This window comes from Rhinolophus ferrumequinum, chromosome 21, assembly GCF_004115265.2.
Source record: "Rhinolophus ferrumequinum isolate MPI-CBG mRhiFer1 chromosome 21, mRhiFer1_v1.p, whole genome shotgun sequence".
NCBI classification, from domain to species: domain Eukaryota; kingdom Metazoa; phylum Chordata; class Mammalia; order Chiroptera; family Rhinolophidae; genus Rhinolophus; species Rhinolophus ferrumequinum.
The window spans coordinates 18,802,097-18,825,495 of NC_046304.1; the positions used below are offsets into that span (position 1 = coordinate 18,802,097).

A 23,399-nucleotide genomic window follows, 5' to 3' on the forward strand; every position below is an offset into this window, starting at 1 on the left:
GCGCGGCTGGTCGGCCCGCGGCGGCGCAGCACGGAGCCGGAGGGAGGGGGCCCGGTAGGGCGGGGGCCGGAGCCAGGCCGGGCCTGGCCGGGGCCGTAATGACCCTGTTCTTAGCCGCGCTGTTGGCCCTGCTGTTGGTTGTGCTGTGCGCCCTCTTCCTAGGCCGGTGAGGGGATCCCGGCTACGGCGGGGTTAGGGCGGGGAGTGGGAGGAAGAGAGACTGAGGACCGGGCGCGCGCTGGGAAGAGGCGTCCGGGACGGGGAGACGAAGGGGGAGAGGGCTGGAAGGGACCGTGCGCGGGAGGCGGCGGGAGAGGGGTCGAGCGGGGGCGCAGGCCGGAGCAGGCGCGGAGGAGCTGGGATTGGGAGAGACTGAGGGAGCAGCCGAGGCCTGAGGAGATGCTGAGGCTGGAGCTGAATAGATGTGTGTGTGAGGAAGCAGCCTGGCTCGGTGGTCTCCCTGTCCCCTTTACACGCCCGAGTGTCCTCTTCACCGAGCGCAGAGGGCACCTGCAGCCTCGCCCTGGGAAGCCGGAACAGGTCTGGCTGCCCAAGGGAGAGCGGCATTGGAGCTGGCCCGGTATGACCCCACAGTGCCTTCTTTCGGACACATGTCTGGAGGGCGAAGACAGAGATCCTTTGGGGAGTGTGTGATGGCACATCTGACACGACTGCCTGCACTTCGACTCCTAGTGGGTCCTCCTCTCTCTACCTGTGGGCTTCCTCAAGATTTGAGGAGTTGCTTTCTTTGTCCCCAGTTTAGAAGGTGGAGTTTAGTTTGTCTGATTTCACCTGGGTAGAGGGGATACTCTGGGGGTAGGATTCTGATGAGTTGTGGCCCAATGTATCTAACAGACTGGTGTGTTTGGAGACAGGAGAGTTGCCCAGACGATCCAACTTCAGGACTTGATCCTTTGCAAGGGCTTCTAGAACCAGCCAGGGGTGAGGGACACCATAATTGGGAGAGGGTCCTGTGAACTCACAGGGATTTTTCTGCAGGTGGCTTGTTGTCAGGTTTGCCACCAAGTGGTGTCAGCAGAAGCTGCAAGCGGAGCTCAAGATTGGCTCCTTTTTTTGGATCCAGAATGTCAGTCTTAAGTTTCAGCAGCACCAGCAAACAGTGGTGAGTCCTGGGAAAATCCTTGGCTATGTGTGTGTGGGGTTGATCCAGCCGAATGTCAACCCTTAATTTTCCTTTTTAAAAAATTCCGTGTGACTTTCCTAGTTAACCGTGTCTTGCCACCTCTCTGCCAAGATGATCTTAGAGTTAGCTTGGGAACGCTGGGATTGGTGTTAAGTTAAACATGCTTATCAGGCACAGTGTCCTGATAAGATACAGAAGTAAAGCACAGAACTAAGATAACAGGAAATAAAAGAGCTCACTGTTCTAATTTAAGAGGGGAAATGGGGCAACCTATCCATAAGAAATACTAACATCATTTGAGGAGCAGGATATAGTGCTGAGGAGAGAAGCTGGTGGAAATGGAAGGGAGAGTATTTAGGGGAAGGGCTATAACCCATCCTCCTCTTCTTAGAACCTTTCCTGACTTGTCAAGCTGCTCATGGCTTACATCGCAGCTAATGTACAAAGCTTTCTCCCATCCTGTTGTAGGAAATTGATAGCCTGTGGATTTCCAGCAAACTCCTTAGTTATGATCTGCCGTGAGTACCTACCTTAGATCCTCACTATTCCCTTGGGGAACATTTTGTGATTGGGATTTGCAGAATGACATTCTCCTGTAGAGACCTTACAATCCGAGAAGGGCTGTGGGTTCTTGGCTTGATATCTCCTGGTCAGCCTGGAAGTTATTATCTTGTGAGATAGATACTGATAACTGTCCTCCCTGATGTGAACTACATTTCTAAGGAGGCCGGGAGGGGCGAATGTGAGGGAGGGAAAGAGACTGCTATGGAAGGGATGGACCTGAAGGCAGTGAAGTTTCTCTTCTGGGCAGACGCTATGTGGCATTGTGCTTTGGAGAAGTACGTATCAGAACGGACCTACAGAAGGTTTCTGGCCTGTGTGCTCCATTCTCCCAGAGCGCTGGGGTGCATCAAAAAGAGCTGTCCTTTAGCCCATCCTTATTGAAGATCTTCTGCCAGGTGAGACGACAACTTCCACTTTCCTGGACTGTACTAGGAATGGCTGGCTTGGGAGTCACAAGTGGATTTTTCTACTATCGGGGTGCATAATACTAAGAGCTGCCTATTATTCTTTCTCCGCTGGAAAAGAAAAGCCAGTGCCTTGATATTAATTATTGTTCCTCTTTGTTTTTTCTTTCCAGCTATTCTCTATTCATGTAGATTCTATAAACATCATGGTTCTGAAGGTGGCTACTTCTGAGTCCTTGTGGCATATTCAGATCAGAGAAAGCAGCTTTCTTTTGGATAGTGATGGGAAAAGGTAAACACTGGGTAGAAGAGGGTCTAGTAGTGCCATTCTCGCTTTACGCTTGTTTCAGGGTGGGTGGATGTCAGGGCTTCTTATCAAGGTGTTCTCATTCTGTGCAACTTGAAGAGAGGCTAGAGATTAGGCACTTCTGCTTGCCTTGCCCCTTTCGGCCAACATAGCTTGATTGAAGGTAAATAGTGAGGACAGGGGCCAAGTGCTCTTACTTTATTTCCTTTCCCAGGCTAAAATGTGAGGTGAGCCTAAGTCAGATCAACAGCAAAGTTCTAAAGAGTGGCCAGTTGGTGAGTATGCCAAGGTCATTTGGATGTCTTGTTTCCTTCTGGGCTTAAGATGTGAATGAGCTGAGGGCTTACGTTCTAGATTCTGTGTCCTTGTGGGGTCCTCTCAAGGTAGTGTTCCAGACCACTGTATGTTGACCCCCTACACATACACACCTTAAGCTTATTCTTTTCTGCAGGAGGATACCTGCCTAGCAGAACTCTCACTGACCCTAAAGCTGTGCCTAGAGGTGGGCATCAGGAGCTGGCAACTGAAGGCGGTCACTGTGGATGTGTGGACACTCCATGCTGAACTGCATGAGGGCCTCTTCCATAGTCAGCTGCTGCACCAGGGCCCAAGCCTGACACCCAAGCCTGTTCCCGGTTCAGGTAAAGCCCCAGTCAGTGAACTTGGCTGCCCTGTTCTCAGGTTATTTTGGAAGTATGAAAAAATAGTGGTCTCACTACTCATTTAGGTATGATTTGTTAGTCATCGTGACCTTGGACCCTGAGGATAGCTAGAGGAGATTTGCTTGTGGTGAGTGAAAGAACCAACACTTAGTGGGTCGTTGTCATGAATTGAACCTGTACTCGTGTTTTATACATGTTCGTTCACTAAATCCTCAGCATTTCACAGCTGAGGACACTGAAGCCTAGGAAGATTAGATGGGTATCTTGACTGAGGTCACGTAGCTAGTCGCTAGAAAAAATGGGTTTAAATTATTTGGTCCTAAAGTTCATATTTTTACTAGTATACCAATCTGCTCCTCATACTGTTTTTTAGACTCGGGAAGGAAGTACAGCAGGTACAGAATCTCTGGGATATTTACCCTGTGCCCTAAGATTGGGCGTTGCTTAGCCTATTTTATGGGGGAGATTTTGGCCAAAGAGAGCAGGTCATTTGGGGAGACCTGAGAGTGTTCAGGATTGATGGCTCTTATGTTATTCATTCATGTTTTCAGAGGTGACAGAGAACTTGGCTGAGCCAGCTCTGCCTGGTGTATACCTCCTTCAGCAGCTGCCAGACCAGGTCAAAGTGAAGATGGAGATCACAAGTGTGGTGCTGTCCATGAATAGTCAAAAAAGGTGAGATCTCTCCTAACACAGTAGTGTGGAGAGTGATAGTTCGAGCTGCGTGCTGGGGTCTCCATAACTAGTCTAGCAGCTGCACTGAGCTTATGTGTGGGGAGAAAGGGCATTCCACGTTATTTCTGAGCTAGAGTCTGTCTCTGGTTCAGGCATCTGAATTGGACGCTGAAGCTGCTGCATTTCCTGTACCATCGTGATGGGGATCAGCTGCCCCTTCGAAGCTTCACAGCAAACTCCGACATGGCACAGATGAGCACTGAACTCCTACTGAAAGGTTTATGGGTGGGGATGCTGGTACTGAGAGAATGGGAGGAGCCAGACACTCTCTTCCCCCATGTGCCACATAGTCTTCTTTTTTAATTTAATGTCAGTGGGGAGTGGGAGGAGGGAACACACTGAGAGAAAATAGCCCCCACTCTTTTGAGTGTTGGTGACCATCTGTTCATCTGCTTGCCTGCGTCTGACCCTCTCCTAGTTTTACCTTTCGCCCTCCCAGTGTTCTCTGACCTGCCCTCTGCCCTTACAGATGGATTGTTGCTGTCCCAGAGCCGCCAGCGCATTGTCTGCCTCAACTCCCTCAAGGCTAGTGTGCAGGTGTGATGTCTGTGGTACCAAGAGTTATTTCTCTGTCTGCTCTCTTCCTTCATCATTGCGTTATGAGATGAAACCCAAGCCTACAGTTCTGGTGTTCTCATTTCCAGGTGACCACTATTGACCTGTCAGCCTCCCTGGTTCTGAACACTTGTATTATTCATTACCGGCACCAGGAATTCTCTCACTGGCTGCACATGCTAGCACTGGAGACCCAAGGGTCTGGTTCATCTGTTCTAAAGCAAAGGGAAAAAAGGTCAGTGTAGTCTTTTTTAGCCATCATCTCCTCAGGTGGATTCTCTACGATTCTTTTAGTCTAAAGTTGTATCTTGTGTGAAATCTGTATTTGACAAATCTTTCTAAATCTCAGTTTCAATGGCCCAGTCTCAACAGCAATCCTATTTCATATATCTTCCCCATTATATTAAATTCTTTGATGGTAGGGTGCTGTCCTTTTTGTTTTTATGTCTTCATTGCCCACTACAGTGCCTTGTTACGCAAAATAAACATTTATTGAACCTAAGTGATAAAGAGAATCTTGTCTCCCTTAGATGATAAGGTCACAGGTCATGTCAGCAGTGCCGTATCTCTCTCTGTGTACTGCTTGCATCGTGTCGAATAGAGAACTTCAGGTTAATGGTTTGGAAGTGATGCTCCTTGATTGTATTACGTTGAATTGTGATAGGCTGATGTTCACCATATTTGACCTATGAATGGCAATTTCGCATGGTTCAACCTAGTATCTTTCTGGCATTCCTGCAATAGCAGTGTACTGATGAGTTCAGTCTCTTATTTTCTAGTTGCATCCATTCCTAAGAATCACAACAAAACTCACCCTGACTTTTGAGAGCTTCAGGAATCTCTTCCGTGATAGGAAGCTGCAGTTCTTTCTTCATCAAACAGTGATGTCTTGTCCCTATGCAGGACTTTCCCCCAAATCCTGGCTCCCATCATCTTTAGCACCTCCATCTCCAATGTCAACATTTCCATTCAGCTTGGAGATACGCCGCCCTTTGCCTTGGGGTTCAATTCCGTCGCTCTGGGTAAGGCCCTGGGATAGAAGAGGAGTGAGAATCTGTTCATTAGTGGAGCTGGGCCCAATTGATGGCCACGGTGGCTCCATAGAACACCTCTTTCCCACCTTTTTTGTTTAGATTACCAGCACCTGAGGCCACAAAGTATTCATCAGCGGGGCGTCCTTACTGTGGACCACCTCTGCTGGCGTGTGGGCAGTGACTCCCACATTCAGCGGGCACCCCACCCACCCAACATGCATGTTTGGGGTGAGGCGCTTGTCCTGGACTCCTTCACACTACAGGTAGGTGGGGACTTTGGTGAACAGGGGCTCATGCTGTTTCCTCATCCTGCCATGCTTTGGAGCACGGATCCCCTGTTTTGGCAGCAGGCGATGCACTAGGGCACTACAGAATTGTGTGTCTGCATGCTCCTAATGCAGTCCCTCTGCTTCTTTTCTAGGGTAGCTATAACCAGCCTCTGGGCCTGTCCAGCACCCAGTCAGATACCCTCTTTCTTGATTGTACCATCCGAGGACTGCAGGTAGAAGCGTCAGATACCTGTACCCAATGTCTTTCTCGGATCTTATCCTTGATGGGCCCACACTCTGGGAAGTCAGCAGCTGCTAGGGAATCTTCATTTGGGGAACCCGTGTCGTTACTGTGGAAGGTGGACTTGAAGGTGGAGGACATGAACTTGTTCACCCTTTCTGCCCTGGTTGGTAAGCAGGACAGGGAGTGTACACGGACGTGGGCCGTTTGTCACCTAAGCACGTGTGCTGGTTTCCGTCCCTTCCTTCTCGTTAAATGAAACTGATTATCTGGAATTTTTCTAAGTCAGAGGCATGAGATGCTCGAATGTCTTGCATAACTATTTGGCTTCTTGATATTTCTTAAAGGCTTATGAAAGGTAAGTACTAAGCAAGATGTGCAAGAAAAAGACAGCCTTGATGATGTTGGATCAAGAGAATGAGATGCATGTAGTTTTTGGTTGGTTTGTTTTCTTGTGTGTTTAGTTCTAAAGAGTAACTGGTGTATCTCTGGGTAATTTGTAAGAGCTCAGGAACTTCTTTAGTCCTGCCTGATCTAGTTAGGTCAAGATGGAAGAGGAAAAATTTTCCTAAAACATGAGGCATGAACTTAGGGAGCTGTGGGGAAGAAAGATAACTAGAGTGAAGGGAATAAGTAAGAAAGGAGAATGAGGACTGAAGTTGCCATGTGAGAGCTGAGAACCAAAGCTGACGTGGTTTCTGGATGGTAGGTGCTTCTGAGGTCCGACTGGACACACTGACTCTCTTGGGAAGTGCCGAGACCTCCACCGTGGGTATTCAAGGACTTGTGCTTGCCCTGGTGAAGTCAGTCACAGAGAAGATGCAGCCCTGCTGCAAGGCTCCTGACATCCCCGCTCCAGTGCTCAGCCTCTCCATGCTCTCCATCACCTATCACAGCAGCATCCGCTCGCTAGAGGTAATGAGTCCACGCGGGTGGAGTCAGGTTGCATTTTGCCCAGGCTTAGAGCATTTCCCAGTCTTTCGAGTCATGTAAAACTCATCTGTGAGAAATACGACACCTGGTGTTCATTTTTCCTGGCTCGTTCTAAACATTTGTAACTTTTTATTATGGAATTTAAAGTGTATACAAAACGAGAGAGAATATATGAACTTTCACGTTTTCATACCCAGCCTCAAAAATTACCGGCGTATGACCAACTTGTTTCATCTATACTTCCACCAGTTGCCCCCACCTCTGGCTGTGGGGTTATTTTGAAGCCGATACTAGACATAAAACATCAACTGTACATATTTCAATGCCTATCTCTGAAAAAAACGGGGCTTTTTAAAGATCATGATCTTGTGTCATATTGCTGAAGCACTCAGTTCATCAAGAGACTGGAAGGGATCTGAAGATGGAGATGCTGGCAAGTTCTGAGAGGCTTTCCAATATCTTTCTCCTCAGGGTACTAGATGGCCATGAGACCCTCTTAGGAGGAGAGTGGGATACCTTTAATTTCTTTTTGAAACTGAAGAGTTTCCTTTTCAGAGGCTAGAGCTCAAAGGAATTTTTCTGTCCTGGAATTTAAATTTTCTATCTGCTTAGCTATTCAGAACTGACTTAGTATTTCAAACTGACAAGGGCTCTGTTCCCTTCTTTATGACGCACTTTCAATTGCTGTTTTGACTTGTGTGGTCAGTACTTTTTAAGAATTTACTCAAGATGCAATCAATGCATGAAACATTTTCAAATTGATGTTCCCGTGGTTATTATACAGAGTGTGGCTGTTATAGAAAGATAAATCATGAGCAGAAACATGAAGCCAAATGATAAAGTGCTAAATATACTGGATGTTGTTTGGTAGATACTAAAGAATTAAAACACATGGCCTCTATTCTCAGTTTACGATGCCGTTGAGGAGAACTTAAAAAGTGTGAGTGCTCGTAAGTGTAAGATACGTAAGAACTGTTAGCTCAGCATATTGGTGCTAAGCGGAACAAGGTGAGGGAGTAATTAATATGGTTGCTCAGGAAAGACTTCTGGGTGGAGATGGTTCTTGAGTCACATATGCATGTGTAATCCCTGCCATCTGTCCTGTTCTGGGACATGGTAATTGACAGATCTCCTTTTCTTGTCCCTAAAGATTCAGTGTGGTGCAGGGCTGACCTTACTCTGGAGCCCCCCGGATCACATGTACCTGTACCAGCACATCCTGGCCACTGTGCAGTGCCGAGACCTACTAAGAACCACTCTGTTTCCTGAGACTGTCCCACTACTGAAGACTCTAGTGATCCCTTCTGAGCCAGAAGGCCACCCCCCTGAGCCATCTCCCCCAAAGCGGCTGCTAAGCCTGACACTAGAGGTGAGCACAGCCAAGCTGACAGCTTTCGTGGCAGAGGACAAGTTCATTACCCTGGCTGCAGAGAGTGTGTCGCTGACCCGGCATGGGGGTTCACTGCAGGCCTACTGCCCAGAGCTGGCTGCTGGCTTTGATGGCAATAGCATTTTCAACTTCAAGGAGGTGGAGGTGCAGCTGCTACCTGAGCTGGAGGAGATGATCCTCCACCGGAACCCCTTTCCTGTGCTGCAGACCCTCCGGAACCGTGTTTGGCTCCTCTCGCTGGGCTCAGTCTCGGTGGAGTTTCCTTATCAGTATGATTTTTCTCAAACTCTGGATGAGGCTGTGGGAGTTCAGAAATGGCTGAAGGGGCTGCATCGAGGAGGAACTCATGCTCAGTCTTCTCCAAGCCCTGCCCCACTCCCACCTGATCTACTCTTGAAGGTTCAGCACTTCTCATGGGTTTTCCTGGATGATATTTTTGAGGTGAAACTTCGTGATAACTATGAACTGATGAAAGATGAAAGTAAGGAGAGTGCCAAAAGGCTGCAGCTGCTGGATGCCAAAGTGGCCGCCCTTCGGAAGCAGCATGGGGAGTTACTGCCAGCCCGTAAAATTGAGGAGCTCTATGCCTCTTTGGAACACAAAAACATTGAAATCTACATCCAGCGCTCCCGTCGTCTCTATGGCAACACACCCATGCGCCGGGCCCTGCTCACTTGGAGCCTGACAGGGCTAGAGCTGGTGGCTCTGGCAGATGCCTCCTTCCACGGGCCTGAACGTGTGATAGAGCAGGTTCGAGAGCTTGATCCAGGCAGCCCTTTTCCTGCTGAAGGAATAGATCTTGTTATTCAGTGGTGTCGTATGCTCAAATGCAGTACCAAGACATTTCTGGGTAAGTAGTGCTTCCTTATTTGCAGAGCCTGGTGTTTGCCCTTGGAGCTCCAGGGAGCTCTTTGAGTGATTACAGAGGAACTTGGTTATATTGGGGACTGTGGTTGTTTTTGGATGTGTGGCTCTTCTTCCTTTTCTTTGTTCCTGAATTTCACTCTGCAACTGCTTGGCTAACATAAAGGGACAACTAACACAGTCACCTTCAGGGTCATTGTAGCCCTTGATCTCAGTATCAACACCGTCTATGCCCAAAAGGTCTCTATGCCTTTTTCCAGCTTTGCTACCAACCACCAGCTTTGGTCTTCCCCTTGACTTTGTAAAATAGATTGGTAAAAGTAGTGGCAGGATAAAACATGCCTGAGAATGCTGAGACAGTCCACTGAATACCAGTGTGTATCTTCCCTGTAATAGTTCGGATAAGAGACTATCCCCGGTACCTGTTTGAGATCCGTGACTGGCGGCTAATGGGTCGACTTGTGGGCACTGAGCAGAGTGGTCAGCCCTGCTCCCGTCGCTGTCAAATCCTACACTTGGGGCTTCCATGGGGTAATGTGGCCGTAGAGAGGAACATGCCCCCACTCAAGTTCTACCACGACTTCCAGTGTGAGTAGAGGAGGGCAGTTGGTTTGGCTGCGGGATGTGGTGATGGCTGGGTGCAAGGTGCGCTGAGGCCCTTCCGCAGTGAAGGAGGAAGAGAGGGATAAAGTTGTGTAACAAGCTGTACCCTTCGCTCCTCTATCCCAGCGGAAATCTTCCAGTACACAGTGGTATGGGGCCCATGCTGGGATCCAGCCTGGACACTGATTGGTCAGTCTGTGGACCTCTTGACCAAACCCTCAGCTGACCCCAGCCCACCCTTGCCCTGGTGGGACAAGAGCCGTCTTCTGTTCCATGGGGACTGGCACATGGACGTTGAACAGGCGAACCTGCACCAGCTGGCTACTGAGGTGAGCGGCCAGAGGAGTTGTTTTCTTATTGGATGGTATGGTTGGGGCTCGTGCAGCACGTGGGGGAAGAGTGAGGTACTGATTTGGGAGGTGAGGGTGATACTCTTACCCATATCTCACCAAATTCCTGGGGGTGGGTACAGGATCCTTACAACACAACGGAGAATATGCACTGGGAATGGAGCCACCTGTCTTTTCACTGGAAACCTGGTCAGTTTGTGTTCAAGGGTGACTTGGATGTCAACGTGCGAACAGCCTCTAAGTGAGTGGGGTGATGGGTGGGGCCTTAATAGGGTGAGGGCCTCGGGGGAAGGAGAGGGGAAGGGCCAAGGGGCTGCACGTGACCAGGACACTGAGGATGGAGACTTCCTGTGAGGCAGGTATGACGACTGCTGCTTCCTTCACCTGCCTGACCTCTGCATGACACTGGACCTACAGTGGCTATGCCATGGGAATCCCCATGACCACCATGGTGTCACTCTTCGGGCCCCAGAGTTCCTGCCTGAGGTGCCCGTGGGCCAGCTCCATGACTCCTACCGGGCCTTCCGCTCTGAGAACCTTAATCTCTCCATCAAGATGGATCTGACGCGGCACAGCGGAAGTGAGGCCGGGGTCTGGGGAAATGGGGAGGAAGGGCTGGGAGGATGGGCTTAGACACGGAGGATGTCAGCTCGATCCTCTGGGGAGGGAATAGGGAAAGGGCAAGGGAGGAGTTGGGTTAGGACCTTTTTCTTGAAGAGGATTGCTGATAGCCAAGAAGTTGGATCTTTGAAAGGAGATGGTGTTGGGGATATTGAGTGTGAGGCGGAGTACCACTTTGGTTTTTTTAAGCCTCTAAAACCTGAAGCTAGGGGAGGAGTCACTTCATCTCTATGTTTTAACCATTGATAGGAAATGTCTCTCCTTTCCTTTGTAGCAATATCCCAGCCCCGGATTCTGCTGTACAGTAGTACCCTGCGCTGGATGCAGAACTTCTGGGCAACTTGGACTAGTGTCACACGGCCTATATGCAGGGGCAAGCTCTTCAGTAACATGAAACCCAGCAAGAAGAAGCTTGGCCAGCACTACAAGCAGCTTTCCTGTACTGCGCTCTTCCCCCAGCTGCAGGTCAGGCTCCTTAGCCCTGCTGATGTCTTCAGTTCTGCTCCCCTTCCCTAGTTGACGCATTTGCTCTTACCTGGTCTCGTCATCGCTCTCATGCCATCTTCATTCAGGGTTATGCTCTCTTGTCGCCAGGTGCATTATTGGGCCTCATTTGCTCAGCAGCGGGGCATCCAGATTGAGTGCAGTCAGGGCCATGTCTTCACTCGGGGAACTCAGCGGCTTATACCTCAAGGTAAAGGCAAGAACCCCCTTTATTTCTCCTAGCCTGTTCCTTGTCCTCTTTCCCTTTCTCAGCTCCCTCACCATTTTCTCTTCTGTCCCACGCTGTTCTCCTGTACTGGTCTGTACGCCTCCTTTCCTCAGCGGGCACAGTGATGCGGCGCCTCATTTCTGACTGGAGTGTGACCCAGATGGTTAGTGACCTAAGTCAGGTGACTGTTCATCTGATGGCTTCACCCACTGAAGAGAATGCTGATCACTGCCTTGACCCCTTGGTAACAAAGACCCACCTACTGAGCCTGTCCTCACTCGCCTACCAGCGGCACAGCAATCGCACAGCTGAGGAGGTACCACCTGACATAGTCTCTTTACTACCTCATTTGTATCAGTAGGTGTCTTAGTCTCCTGAGGCTGCCGTAACAAAATACCCTAGACTGTGTGGCTTAAACAATAGACATTTATTTCTCACAGTTCTGAACGCTGGGAAGTCCAAGATCAAGGTGCCAGCATGGTCAGGTTTCGGTGAGGGCTCTCTTCCTGGCTTCTAGATGGCTGCCTTCTTACTGGGTCTTCACATGGGGCCAGAAGATAGTGCAAGCTCTCTGGCGTTTCTTATAAGGGCACAAATCCTGTCATGAGGGCCTCCTACCTCATGACCTCATCTAAACCTAGTTACCTCCTAAAGGCTCCGTCTCCAAATGCCATCACATTGGGGATTATGGCTTCAACTTAGGAATTTGGGGAAGGGGGACACAGCTCAGTCCATAGCAGTAGGTTTCAGGCTAAATCTCTGGTAACGTTCCTAACTGTACTCCGAGCATATATGTCATTACTGTATGATGCACTCACTTGTATCAGCCGTATCAGCATCCCTCTTTTTGAAAATTCCTTTTCTTTCCTTTTGAAATAGTCTCTTGCCCTTCAGGAAACTTTTTTCCTAGCACCTTATTTAGTGTTTTTCCCCCCAATTAAGGAAGAATTTTAAGTTGAAATTCTTTGATTTAAAATACAGTGGTATATCAGACTGGAATCTAATGTACATGCTAGGACCACTTAGTTTTTCTTTCTTCAGGGTCTTCTTGTCTCCCCCAGAACAGGTTTTTTATTCAAGAAGCTTGTTTTCTATCTCTGCATTTGTGGTCCAGGAGGAACGGTGGGAATTTCTGTGCTACCCTGAGATTCTTTTCCTGTTTCTTAGGAGCTCTCTACTCGAGTTGGGGATCCTGCCTTTCACACACACCAGCTGCAGTTGGTAGATTTACGGGCTTCCTGGACAACCACCAATCGGGACATTGCCTTTGGTTTATACGATGGCTATAAAAAGGCAGCTGTACTTAAACGTAATCTCTCTACTGAGGCCCTGAAGGGGTTAAAGATTGATCCCCAGATACCAGCCAAAAAGCCAAAGCAGAATGTCCCGACCAGTGCCCCAGCCCCACCTCCTGTCAACGCTCCCAGCTTTAGTGGACAGCCTGATAAGGGGTCGTCAGGAGGTAAGCGGGGGGAGATGAGACTCCCTTGGGTTAGGGTTAGAATATGTACATTGATTGGCTTGGGCAGGAGTTTGAGAAGCACTAAATCATGGCTACCTCCATCTAGGTGCAGAGATGAAACTATTGTTTTTCCGTATCAGGCTACCTAAGTCTTACATAACAATGACATGCGGCATTTAAGGGTCTGGTCCTGTGGCCAGGAGGAGGATCCGAAAGGAGTGATGGGGCCAACACAGGATGAGTAAGGGAAAGAAGCGAAGGATTAGAGAATTGTTTTGTGCTTTGATGAATTATTTTGTTTAGTCAACAAGTACTTACTGAGTGCTTAACAGGCACAAAGTACTGTGCTGGGTGTAGTGAGGGATATAGAATGTATGATATTCTACTTGCTTTATCATCTTTGGATGATCTAAGATGAGTTCATTCATTTACTTATCACTCATTTATTCTTAAATTCATTTTAACTTTATTGAGGGTTTATAATGCATCAGACATGACCCAGACATTAGGGATACAAACATGGGAGGAAGCTCAGAAACTAGTAGATAGAGACATGCAAATTATTATTTCATTATGAAAATGCCTTGTAAGAATGTTCAAGAACAAAGTATTTAAGTCAGCATAGGGAAATCTAGAAAGCCTTCACAAAGAAGGTGATAATTGAGATGGGTCTGAAAAGATGAGTAAGAGGAAAAGGCAAGGAAAGAGGAGAGGGCATTTTAGGGAGAGGGAATAACAAGTGCAGAGGAACGCATGTTCATGGTGAGTTTATGAACAAGGTGAAAAGTGATAAATGCCACAAGAGAGAAATTAAAGAGTATGGAAGTTGTTCTTAACTGGAGTGAAGGATGGAGTGCAATCAGGGAAGGTTTTATTGAGGAAATAGCATTTACACTGGACTTTGATGGCTTAGTATCGTTTGAACATATGGTAAAGGGGAGGAAGGGCCTTCGAGGCAGAGAATATCCCGAATAGGAGTGGAGTTGGTAAAGCTCAGTATGTTCAAAGGACAGAGAATAGTCTGGTTGGTTGGCATGGAGAGTAGCTAAAGGAAAGGAGAGAAGATGCTGGAAAGCTGGAGGTAGGTCATCAAAGGCCTTTCACACAAGGCGAAGGAGTTTGTGCTCCTTACTCAATGGACAGTGATGAACTACGGAAGGTTTTTGAATAGAGGTGTGTCATCATTGGTTTTAGGAAGATAAATCTGGCAGTGGTGCAGAGGAGGACTTGAAAGGAAGGAACTGGAGGTGGGGACACAAACTAGGCAACTATTGTGGTGTCTCAACAAGAGGCAGCAGGGTCCTGAACTAGGTAGAGGCAGTGGGAATGGAGGTGAGGGGATGGGTGGAGATATCATCATGTATGTAACGGATTTGGCAACTGCTTGGAAGGAGTTACAACAGGGAGAAAGAGAAAGTGAGGCTAAACAGGTGTGGGGAGGTACAGAGCTGCTGGTTTGGACATACTGAGTTTGTGTCGCAAGTACGCAGTACATCAAGATAATGTTTAATAAACAGCTGGAAGTGAGGGGCTAAAAGCTTAGGGCTAGAGCTAGAGACTTAGGAGTTGCAGCACAGAGCTAGGAATCAATGCAAAGGCGATAATAGTTGCTTACACAAGGTACTCTGCAAAATACTTTTATAGATTATTCCATTAAATTCACTCAACCACCTTATGAGAAAGTTACTGTTATTTTACGGACAAGGATCTGAGCCCACAAAGAGGTTTAAAGCAAGCTGCTGAAGGTCACAGTCAAGTAACTGGCAGAGATAGGATCTTGAACTAAGGCACACAGGTCTATTTCTGGAGACTGCTCTTAACCATATACTGTTAGACAAATTCATTAGAAGAAAGAGAAAGAAAGAGAGGGGAACATGCCAAGGACAGACCTTAGGAGATACTTATTTTTAAGGCCTGGGAGAAGGAAGGTCCAGAGGCATAATCAGAGGAAGCAGTAGACTAGGAGAATACAACGGCGCTGATGGCCAGGGAGTGCTTTCACATGGAAAGGAGCGGTCAGCAAACAAACAGCATTTAAAATAATACAGAATAATATAAGGAACAAAATTAGGGGGATCCTAAAGGAATCCAGAGGGGGATATGCCGAAGAGAACAAAAATGCTACTACTTACATAGCGTTTCTCAGTTTCTCTTGGGAATCTGCTCCTTTTATTAAAATTGAGGGGAACATGACAAGACAACCCTATTTTGCCCTCAGGGGTCGAGGGGTGTGGTGGGGTGGGGTGGGGTCGCAGGTCGGGGAGAAAATGTTCTAGGCCTTACCTAGCCAGAGAAACTGAAGGAAGGTCAGTTTGGATGTGTTCTTTTTCTCTTTGAGACTGGCTTTTCCCATGATCTGTTTCTCTGCCAGGTGCCTATATGTTGCAGAAGCTGATTGAAGAGACAGATAGGTTTGTAGTGTTCACAGAAGAGGAGTCAGGTGTGAGTGACCAGTTGTGTGGCATTGCTGCCTGCCAGACGGATGACATATACAATCGAAACTGCCTTGTCGAGCTGGTCAACTGCCAGGTACCATCTCTTTCCCAGAGCACCTCAGCATTGGGCTAGATTATAATCGTCCTTGCCCCACCTCTAAATAAGAATGAGTGGATAGAGCTCCAAAAAACTATTCCTTCCAGCAGGTATCATGGGTAATCACTACCATATCTAAACGCCAGTAGAGTTCACTCAGTAAGCCAGAATTGGACCCAGCTGCAGTTATTGGTAGTTCTCTCACTAACGTTTTCACCTTCTATGGTGGCCCTGGTGCTGTGACTCTGCTTCTTTCTCTGGTATAGATGGTTCTTCGTGGAGCAGAGACAGAGGGCTGTGTCATTGTGTCAGCTGCCAAAGCCCAGCTGCTGCAGTGTCAACACCATCCAGCTTGGTATGGTGACACATTGAAGCAAAAGACATCCTGGACTTGTCTGCTGGATGGCATGCAGTACTTTGCCACCACTGAGAGCAGCCCCACCGAGCAGGACGGCCGACAGCTCTGGTTAGAGGTTAGTCAGAAGGGTAGGGAAGGCCCGTTACATTCCGTTTCCCATGGTTGGCCCCTTCCACCAGAATAGCTGCAAGATTCTTGCCAGTACCTGTTGGTACCAGCTTAGCAGAATAAGGAGACTGATAATACCTTGAATGTGGGAACTGTAGGCAGTCTCTGGTCTGTGTCTGTAAATACATAGTATGTTTTTTTGTTGTTGTTGTTTGTTTTTTCTCTCATGCTATTTCATTGCAAGGGAAATGCTCATTTCCCAGCACTAGAATAAAATGAGTTGGAACTTTTTCATTTTTGAAAAGATTGCTGACCCCTGTTAATAAGATCACAGTAATCAGCAGGCAGCCTGAAAACGGGCAGTAAGTCAGGATTTTAGATAAGCTTTTTACCTGCCTTTTCTCTGATCTCTCTTATAAAGTTGATTTGAGTGGTTGTTTCAGCAAGGCAGGAAGGGTGAACAGAAAGCTCTAATGTCAGCTTTGTCATTATAGCAGCCACGAGTCCTTGGGCAAGTCGCCTTTACTTGTAAAATGGAGTTCTAACACTTTACCTTCACAAGACTGTTGAAAGGATCAAATGAGAAAGTACTTTGAAAAGTACAAAGCTTCATTCAGATAGAAAGTAGTTCTCATTTTTTTAAAACCAGTATGTCTAGGGTGGTCTAAGTGTGTGTCAGGATGATGCTTTTGTTAGATTGTGACATTGTGAGCAGTGGCTATAAATTTTCTTTTCAGCTGCTCGGTAAAACTAAATTTGTACTATAATTTCTAAGATACAATATTATCAGAATTATTGGGAGATCCAATGGTTATGAGATGTACGTAGCCAATATTCTACATTGTCGTTACTTATTTAGCAGGTATTAAGTGTTCCCATTGTGCTGGGATGGTACACCCAAATGAGTTACTAGATCCAACTACATCTGATAAGGACCAATGTGATAATACCATTTGCCATTCTATTCAATGGGGATAAAGTCTTCCCTCCTCCCCGGCTGGTGCTTATACTCAATGACCTTGGGGCTCCATCCCGGCAACCTCAAGTGTAATTATTATATAAGCGGTAATAAGCATTTAATCAGATGTCAAGCTCAGTAAGGGTCAGGTTTTTGGTAATATGGGAGATCATGCTACTGTATTACAACTGTGGTTCAGGCAAGCAGTGCCCTTTACCAGTGGTCTTGGGAGGTAGGCACAGGAGGTGTTCACTACTCACCCAGAAGTGGGCAGGATGAACTATGCAGGAGCTATCTTTCTGGCATTTTCTGGGCCTCTGCTTCTTTTAGGTATGCCTTCTTTTACAAGTGAAGCTTTCTTTTTCCCTCTTAGGCTGTGATATCAGTGTTAGAGTGGAATGTCCTTGGCTTAGGTGGAAGGGACTTCGATCTTGCCTTTCCTATATAAATTTTTTTGTGACTTGGCAGATCTGCTTATGGTCTTCTATTCACTTTGACTTCAGCTAGGCAGAGAGAGTCAAGAAAATTCAGTCCCCTTTCCTCATGGCAACAGTACAGAGTGGTTGTCTGTCTGAAGACAGAAAATAGCAGGAACACAAATACATGAATACTAACGTGGGTAGGAAATTTTGGCTGATGAAAATTTTGCCCATGACATGATTTTCCCCCCCATTTTTTAAATTGTAAAAAATACATTAACATAAAGTTTATCCTCTTAACCATTTTAAGTGTACAGTTCAGTGGTGTTAAAGACATTCATAGTGTTAATGCAACCATCACCACAATCCATCTCTGTAACTCTGTTTATCTTATAAAACGGAAACTCTGTACTCATTAAACAATAACTCCGCACCTCACTTTTCCCCCAGTCCTTGACAACCACCATTCTACTTTCCGTGTCTATGATTTCAGCTACTCTTAAGTACCTCATGTAAGTGGAGTCATGCTGTGTGTGTGTGTGTGTGTGTGTATGTGTGTGTGTGTGTGGCTTATTTCACTTAGTATAATGTCCTCAAGGTTCATCCATGTTACAGAACGTGTCAGAATTCCCTTTTTAAGGATGAATATTACATTCTATGTATATACCACAAACTGCTTATTCATCCATTGATGGACACTTGGGTTGCTCCCATATTTTAGCAATTGTGAATTATGCTGTTATGAACATGGGTGTACAAATATCTTTTTGAGACCCTGTTTTCAGTTCTTTTGGGTCTATATCCAGAAGTGGAATTACTGAATCATATAGTAATTCTAGTTTTTAATTTTTTGAGGAACTGCCATCCTGTTTTCCACAGTGGCTGTACCATTACATTCCCACCAATGGTGCCCAGTGGTTCCAATTTCTGCACATCCTTGCCAACACTTGTTATGTTTTCATTGTTTGGATAGTAGCTATCCTAATAGGGGTGAGGTGGGACATGACTTGATTTTTAACCTTGGCTTGTTTTTCTGGTCTGAGGCCTGTGGGCCTGGCAAAATGTGCATGTAACTCAGTTGGGTTTCAAGAATTTGGGTGGTTTAGGCCAGGAGAGAGACAATATGTTCTCTACCCTGGGAAATCCTTCAAGCTATGCTAGGAAGTGGAAGTCTAGACAGTAAGTATAACTGCTTGCATCATGGAGATCTATGACCCAGTTGGCCAGGACAAGCGACTGATCCCCCGAGTCAAAGGTGCCTGTATCTCTGTCTTCAGGTGAAGAATATCGAGGAGCACCGGCAGCGTAGTCTGGACTCTGTGCAGGAGCTGATGGAGAGCGGGCAGGCAGTGGGAGGCATGGTTACCACCACCACAGGTCAGCTCTCCCCTCTTCCCCATATATGGTTAGGAGCAGATGTGTGGCCCAGAGGAGCCTGATTTCCTTCCCTACTCTTAAGATCGATATATATGCTGGAGTAGGACCATTTTGTGTTAGGCTGGGTTGAAAGCAAGTGTCTGGAGTTCCCTAGATATCACATATAACTAGCTGGGAGGCTCTCACAATACCTCTATTGAGAATGTCTTTCTCTTATCTCTTTCCCACCTCTTCCCAGATTGGAACCAACCAGCTGAGGCACAACAAGCCCAGCAAGTCCAGCGGATCATTTCACGCTGCAACTGCCGAATGTACTATATTAGTTACAGCCATGACATTGATCCTGAGCTGGCGACTCAGATTAAGCCACCTGAGGTCCGTGAGAACCAGGAAAAGGAAGATCTCCTAAAGAAGCAGGAAGGTATTCAGGGCTTGAAAGGCTTTTAGGAGGGGACCAGGGAAGTTAATGAAAGTAGTTATTTCGTAAGTGGTTTAGGGGCACTAGTGATATTAAAAGTCCCACTCTGCACTCGGCATTAACATTTCACTTTGCTCTACGTTATGTAAGTTCTGCCATGAGAGAATATCCTGTGCTCTTGGAGGAAACTTGGAAGAATGGGTATTGTTTTATTTTGAAACAAGCAAATATATTTCTACTCATGAGCACTTCTCACCAAAACCTTTTATGGGCTTAACTATCAGGAGTGGTTCCAAATAGGGATTAGGAGATGGGGTAGATATTTAAGGAGAAACTTGAGCCTCTTATTTAGCTGCTAACAATTACCTAGGGGCTGTGGATACCTTCACCCTCATCCATCATGAGCTGGAAATCTCCACCAACCCAGCTCAGTATGCCATGATCCTGGACATTGTCAACAACCTGCTGCTCCACGTGGAACCCAAGAGGAAGGTGAGCATAGGCCCTTATAGAATACCCCTTAGCCTCACAGGAACTGCCAGACCTTGTGCTTTATGTGGAGTTAAGGAAAGCCATGCTTCAAACTGAACAGGGGCTGTGGTTGGCACACCATTTATTAGTCAGCAGCAGCAGTTGAAATTTCACTTATCTAAAAAAGCTCTGAGTGTCACTGAGACTGTAGGCTTGTTTGTTTTTCTTGGTGAGTTCTCTGCTCAGTCACTTAAATACCTCTAAAAACAGTCACTACTTCCCACTTCTATCCTTATGCTGTGGGACTGGCTTATTGTGAAATCCAGTGCCCAGTCTTTTGCATTTGCCTGCCCCTTACTCTTGCTACTAATAGTAACAGATAAAAGTGAGCTTTCCAGAAAAAATCCTCATCTATTGTTCCTTTCTCTATTTCACTTTACTACAAGGCGTGTCTATTAGAAAATCTTGTTCCTTTCCTTTTCCATTCCTTTAGGAGCACAGTGAGAAGAAGCAGCGGGTCAGGTTCCAACTTGAAATTTCTAGCAATCCTGAGGAGCAGCGCAGCAGCATATTACACTTGCAGGAGGCCGTGCGGCAGCATGTGGCCCAGATACGGCAGCTGGAAAAGCAGATGTATTCTATCATGAAGGTAGTCACTTGGGTGGTCTGAGGACAAGGAGGTCTCTTAGGGTGAGGGAGATCTCCTCAGTTTCTCCTGTCCTGGCTCCCTAGTCTTTGCAGGATGACAGCAAGAATGAGAACCTGTTTGACCTGAATCAAAAGCTTCAGTTGCAGCTAAACCAGGAGAAGGCCAATCTACAGCTGGAAAGTGAAGAGCTTAATATCCTCATCAGGTGCCACAGAACATTCTTTCCCTGCCCTTTTCCAGTTCCCTACCTGGAATCAATTTCTATTCCTTGCCCATGTTCAGGTCTAGTGTGCATTATCCAAGGCTGATGTAGTAGATTCAGGCCCCTCCATAAGGAACATAATTGCAGATATAATCGTAGGGGTTATTAGTGGGAAGAGATTACTTCACCAAAAAGCTATAGAACTGAAAGATGGGATTTGTGTTCCCATGGCCCAGGGTGTGAGGAGCGATGAATCCAGTGAAAAAAAATTTAGTTAGAGAATAGCCGTTCCAGAATAGGTCCATCTCTGGGTTTACTTCCTGCATCATTCTGGAGCATTCCACCCCATCCCCAACCCAAATGCTGTTGCCTTTATTGGCTTTGACCCTCCTGTTCATTTATAGGTGTTTTAAGGATTTCCAGTTGCAACAGGCTAACAAGATGGAGCTGCGAAAGCAGCAGGAAGATGTGAGTGTGGTCCGTCGCACTGAGTTCTACTTTGCTCAGGCACGATGGCGCCTGACAGAGGAAGATGGACAACTAGGGATTGCTGAACTGGAGCTGCAGCGCTTCCTCTATAGCAAGGTACTGGGTATATATACACAGCCACACACAGGCAAGTGTATCGAGAGGCACTGACCTATCTCAGGAATCTAATTTACTAAAAAGAGATAAACAAAAAGAGACTAATTATTATAGGACTATTAATGATGGTATTAAAGATTATTAATGAAACACAAGCAGAGTTTCCCTTAGATACATCTACTTGTAATATTAAATAATACAGATATAGATAAGGTTGATCAAATGCTTCCTTTATTGAAGAAGATTATCCCTAGAAATATGGCCCCAGAGGAACATATTCTTCCAAGTCCCACTTGGAATCGAATCATTAACTCTATACTGGCATTCAGCTTGCCTGCAATTACCCATGGCATGGAGGAGACAGGATACTGTTCATTACCCAGCACTCCCCCCGCACCACCCAATATTTGGAAATGAGTAATTTTTGAATGTCACAGTGACTGGAAAGTACTACTGGTATTTAGTGTCCTGGTCTGTAGCACCATGAGAAACACTGGATTAGAGGGTACGTTAACTGTATGACGTTGAAAGAGATATCACAGGTTGGGCTTAGGCATATGGAGAACCTGAAAGCAAATAGGATATGTAGCAATTCTCTAGCAAGCTCCTGAGAAAGGTTTCTTATAGTGGATTGGGGTTGGGGGGAATCTGTCTTTATAGGTGAACAAGTCTGACGACACAGCAGAACATCTTCTGGAGTTGGGCTGGTTCACTATGAACAACCTCCTCCCCAATGCTGTCTATAAGGCAAGTTTCATTTCCCTGTTCCTAACCCATTCACATACTTCCTAGTACAGGGCATTTCGGTCCTTCCCCATAAACCCACTATGGGAAACGATGTGGTGATCTGAGATGGTGACAGCTGGTCCATCTTAACAAGACCATTGCTTTTCCTCTCAGTCTGCAGAGGATTCGTGGGTTGATTTATACTCTTACCTTACAGGTAGTCCTGCGGCCCCAGAGCTCCTGCCAGTCTGGGCGACAGCTAGCCCTCCGCCTCTTCAGCAAAGTCCGGCCCCCTGTTGGGGGTATCTCTGTTAAGGAGCACTTTGAGGTTAGTAAACAGTCTTTGGGGGACCCAGGAACAAAGGGTAGTCAAAAACTATCTGTGTGTTATGTTATGCTGTTAGGGGTAGGTAAACCGAGGGATGATGTCTGAGCTTAATTGCTTCTTCAGCCTTTTTCCTCTTTAGGTAAATGTGGTGCCTCTCACCATCCAGCTGACCCACCAGTTCTTCCATAGAATAATGGGCTTTTTCTTTCCTGGCCGAAGTGTGGAAGATGATGAGGTTGGTGATGAAGAAGATAAGTCCAAACTGGTGACTACTGGTGAGAACTTTTATGGTGGAGCTCCAGAAGACTGGAGTAGCAGCCTCAGAGACAGCTGAAGCTTCAGAAAGAGGACAACAGCTGGTGTGCTTGCTTTTTCACAGGAATACCCGTGGTGAAGCCTCGGCAGCTGATGGCTACAGACGATGCAGCAGCTCTGGGCCCTGGGAAGGGTGTGGCCCAGGGCTTGAATCGGAGTTCTGGGGTCAGAAGGTCATTTCGCAAAGCCCCTGAGGTACCGGACATGCTCGATGATAGAAAAACGGAAGTCTTGGGTACTCTGGCCTGGCTGGGGATTTCTTCTGTTGCCTTTGAGTCTACTCCAGGGGTGAAGAGAGAGAGAGATGCTTGGGGTCCTGAGTTTCTTCTGATGATTTCAGGGACTCACTTTCTTTCCTAGCACCCTGTCGATGACATTGACAAGATGAAAGAGCGAGCTGCCATGAACAACTCCTTCATCTACATAAAGATTCCACAGGTTCCACTGTGTGTCAGCTACAAGGTCTGCTCCTCCCCAGCACTTTCTAGAATAGGGTGGGAAAGGAACCAGATAAGGGCCTCAGAGATTAAGGATAGGGAGATAGTTCATCTTGTGAAGCTGGCCTGCGGGTGGTAAATGTTTCCTCTGCTCCCCTCAGGACTCAGTACCATTACCAGACTAAGGTGAGGGGAAATCAGGATCTGTAGGTTACTGCTGCAGGAAGGCACTTGGACTCAAGCACTGGCTTGCACTAAACTTGGCAGCTGCTATGCTTTTTCCCATCATCTTTCCCCGCCCCATCCTTCTCTTGCAGGGTGAGAAGAACAGTGTGGATTGGGGTGACCTTAACCTGGTGTTACCCTGTCTGGAGTACCACAACAACACGTGGACATGGCTAGACTTTGCCATGGCTGTCAAGAGGGACAGCCGCAAAGCCCTGGTGGCCCAGGTATCCCAGCAGAGTTCATGGCTGTTCGGTTAGCAGGAGCTGGCAGGCAGATCCTCTCTGTTCAGGACGATTTCACTGTATTAACAAGCAGCCTTGGGATGGGGCAGGTTAATGAAGTGCGCAGCTCCTATCCCTGACCTTTCCTTGATTTTGCTTAGGTGATTAAATTGAGTATTTCCTGAATGTTTCACATACGTTAACTACTGTTGATTTT

General features: G+C 46.9%; 1 protein-coding gene and 1 long non-coding RNA gene across 3 annotated transcripts in view; one reads left to right on the top strand and one right to left on the bottom strand.

Annotated features, from left to right (window-relative positions):
- BLTP2 (bridge-like lipid transfer protein family member 2) overlaps positions 1-23,399 on the top strand; it is a 24,431-nt gene continuing 1,032 nt past the window's right edge. The window contains exons 1-38 of one of the 2 annotated variants that reach the window (XM_033089337.1): positions 1-166; positions 1,000-1,123; positions 1,613-1,662; positions 1,956-2,103; positions 2,286-2,404; positions 2,634-2,694; positions 2,871-3,060; positions 3,633-3,756; positions 3,909-4,033; positions 4,286-4,353; positions 4,461-4,606; positions 5,275-5,393; positions 5,505-5,668; positions 5,827-6,085; positions 6,625-6,830; positions 7,999-9,088; positions 9,499-9,690; positions 9,832-10,034; positions 10,178-10,296; positions 10,415-10,635; positions 10,951-11,141; positions 11,271-11,370; positions 11,502-11,704; positions 12,556-12,850; positions 15,222-15,379; positions 15,649-15,855; positions 18,503-18,602; positions 18,841-19,023; positions 19,391-19,512; positions 19,985-20,140; positions 20,224-20,345; positions 20,747-20,927; positions 21,588-21,674; positions 21,871-21,981; positions 22,121-22,256; positions 22,361-22,491; positions 22,657-22,758; positions 23,051-23,185. In XM_033089337.1, the coding sequence (XP_032945228.1) occupies positions 99-166; positions 1,000-1,123; positions 1,613-1,662; positions 1,956-2,103; positions 2,286-2,404; positions 2,634-2,694; positions 2,871-3,060; positions 3,633-3,756; positions 3,909-4,033; positions 4,286-4,353; positions 4,461-4,606; positions 5,275-5,393; positions 5,505-5,668; positions 5,827-6,085; positions 6,625-6,830; positions 7,999-9,088; positions 9,499-9,690; positions 9,832-10,034; positions 10,178-10,296; positions 10,415-10,635; positions 10,951-11,141; positions 11,271-11,370; positions 11,502-11,704; positions 12,556-12,850; positions 15,222-15,379; positions 15,649-15,855; positions 18,503-18,602; positions 18,841-19,023; positions 19,391-19,512; positions 19,985-20,140; positions 20,224-20,345; positions 20,747-20,927; positions 21,588-21,674; positions 21,871-21,981; positions 22,121-22,256; positions 22,361-22,491; positions 22,657-22,758; positions 23,051-23,185 (6,516 nt within the window). In that variant the 5' untranslated portion in view covers positions 1-98. Of the gene's footprint in view, positions 167-999; positions 1,124-1,612; positions 1,663-1,955; positions 2,104-2,285; positions 2,405-2,633; positions 2,695-2,870; positions 3,061-3,632; positions 3,757-3,908; positions 4,034-4,285; positions 4,354-4,460; positions 4,607-5,274; positions 5,394-5,504; positions 5,669-5,826; positions 6,086-6,624; positions 6,831-7,998; positions 9,089-9,498; positions 9,691-9,831; positions 10,035-10,177; positions 10,297-10,414; positions 10,636-10,950; positions 11,142-11,270; positions 11,371-11,501; positions 11,705-12,555; positions 12,851-15,221; positions 15,380-15,648; positions 15,856-18,502; positions 18,603-18,840; positions 19,024-19,390; positions 19,513-19,984; positions 20,141-20,223; positions 20,346-20,746; positions 20,928-21,587; positions 21,675-21,870; positions 21,982-22,104; positions 22,257-22,360; positions 22,492-22,656; positions 22,759-23,050; positions 23,186-23,399 lie in introns of those variants that run through there. The other variant, XR_004421236.1, reaches the window with a different exon arrangement.
- The window catches only part of LOC117012859 (uncharacterized), a 26,088-nt gene continuing 11,603 nt past the window's right edge, over positions 8,915-23,399 (bottom strand). The window contains exons 2-3 of the long non-coding RNA XR_004421237.1: positions 11,212-11,364; positions 8,915-9,022 (exon numbers count right to left, since the gene is read on the bottom strand). This is a non-coding gene — a long non-coding RNA (uncharacterized LOC117012859). The remainder of the gene's footprint in view (positions 9,023-11,211; positions 11,365-23,399) is intronic.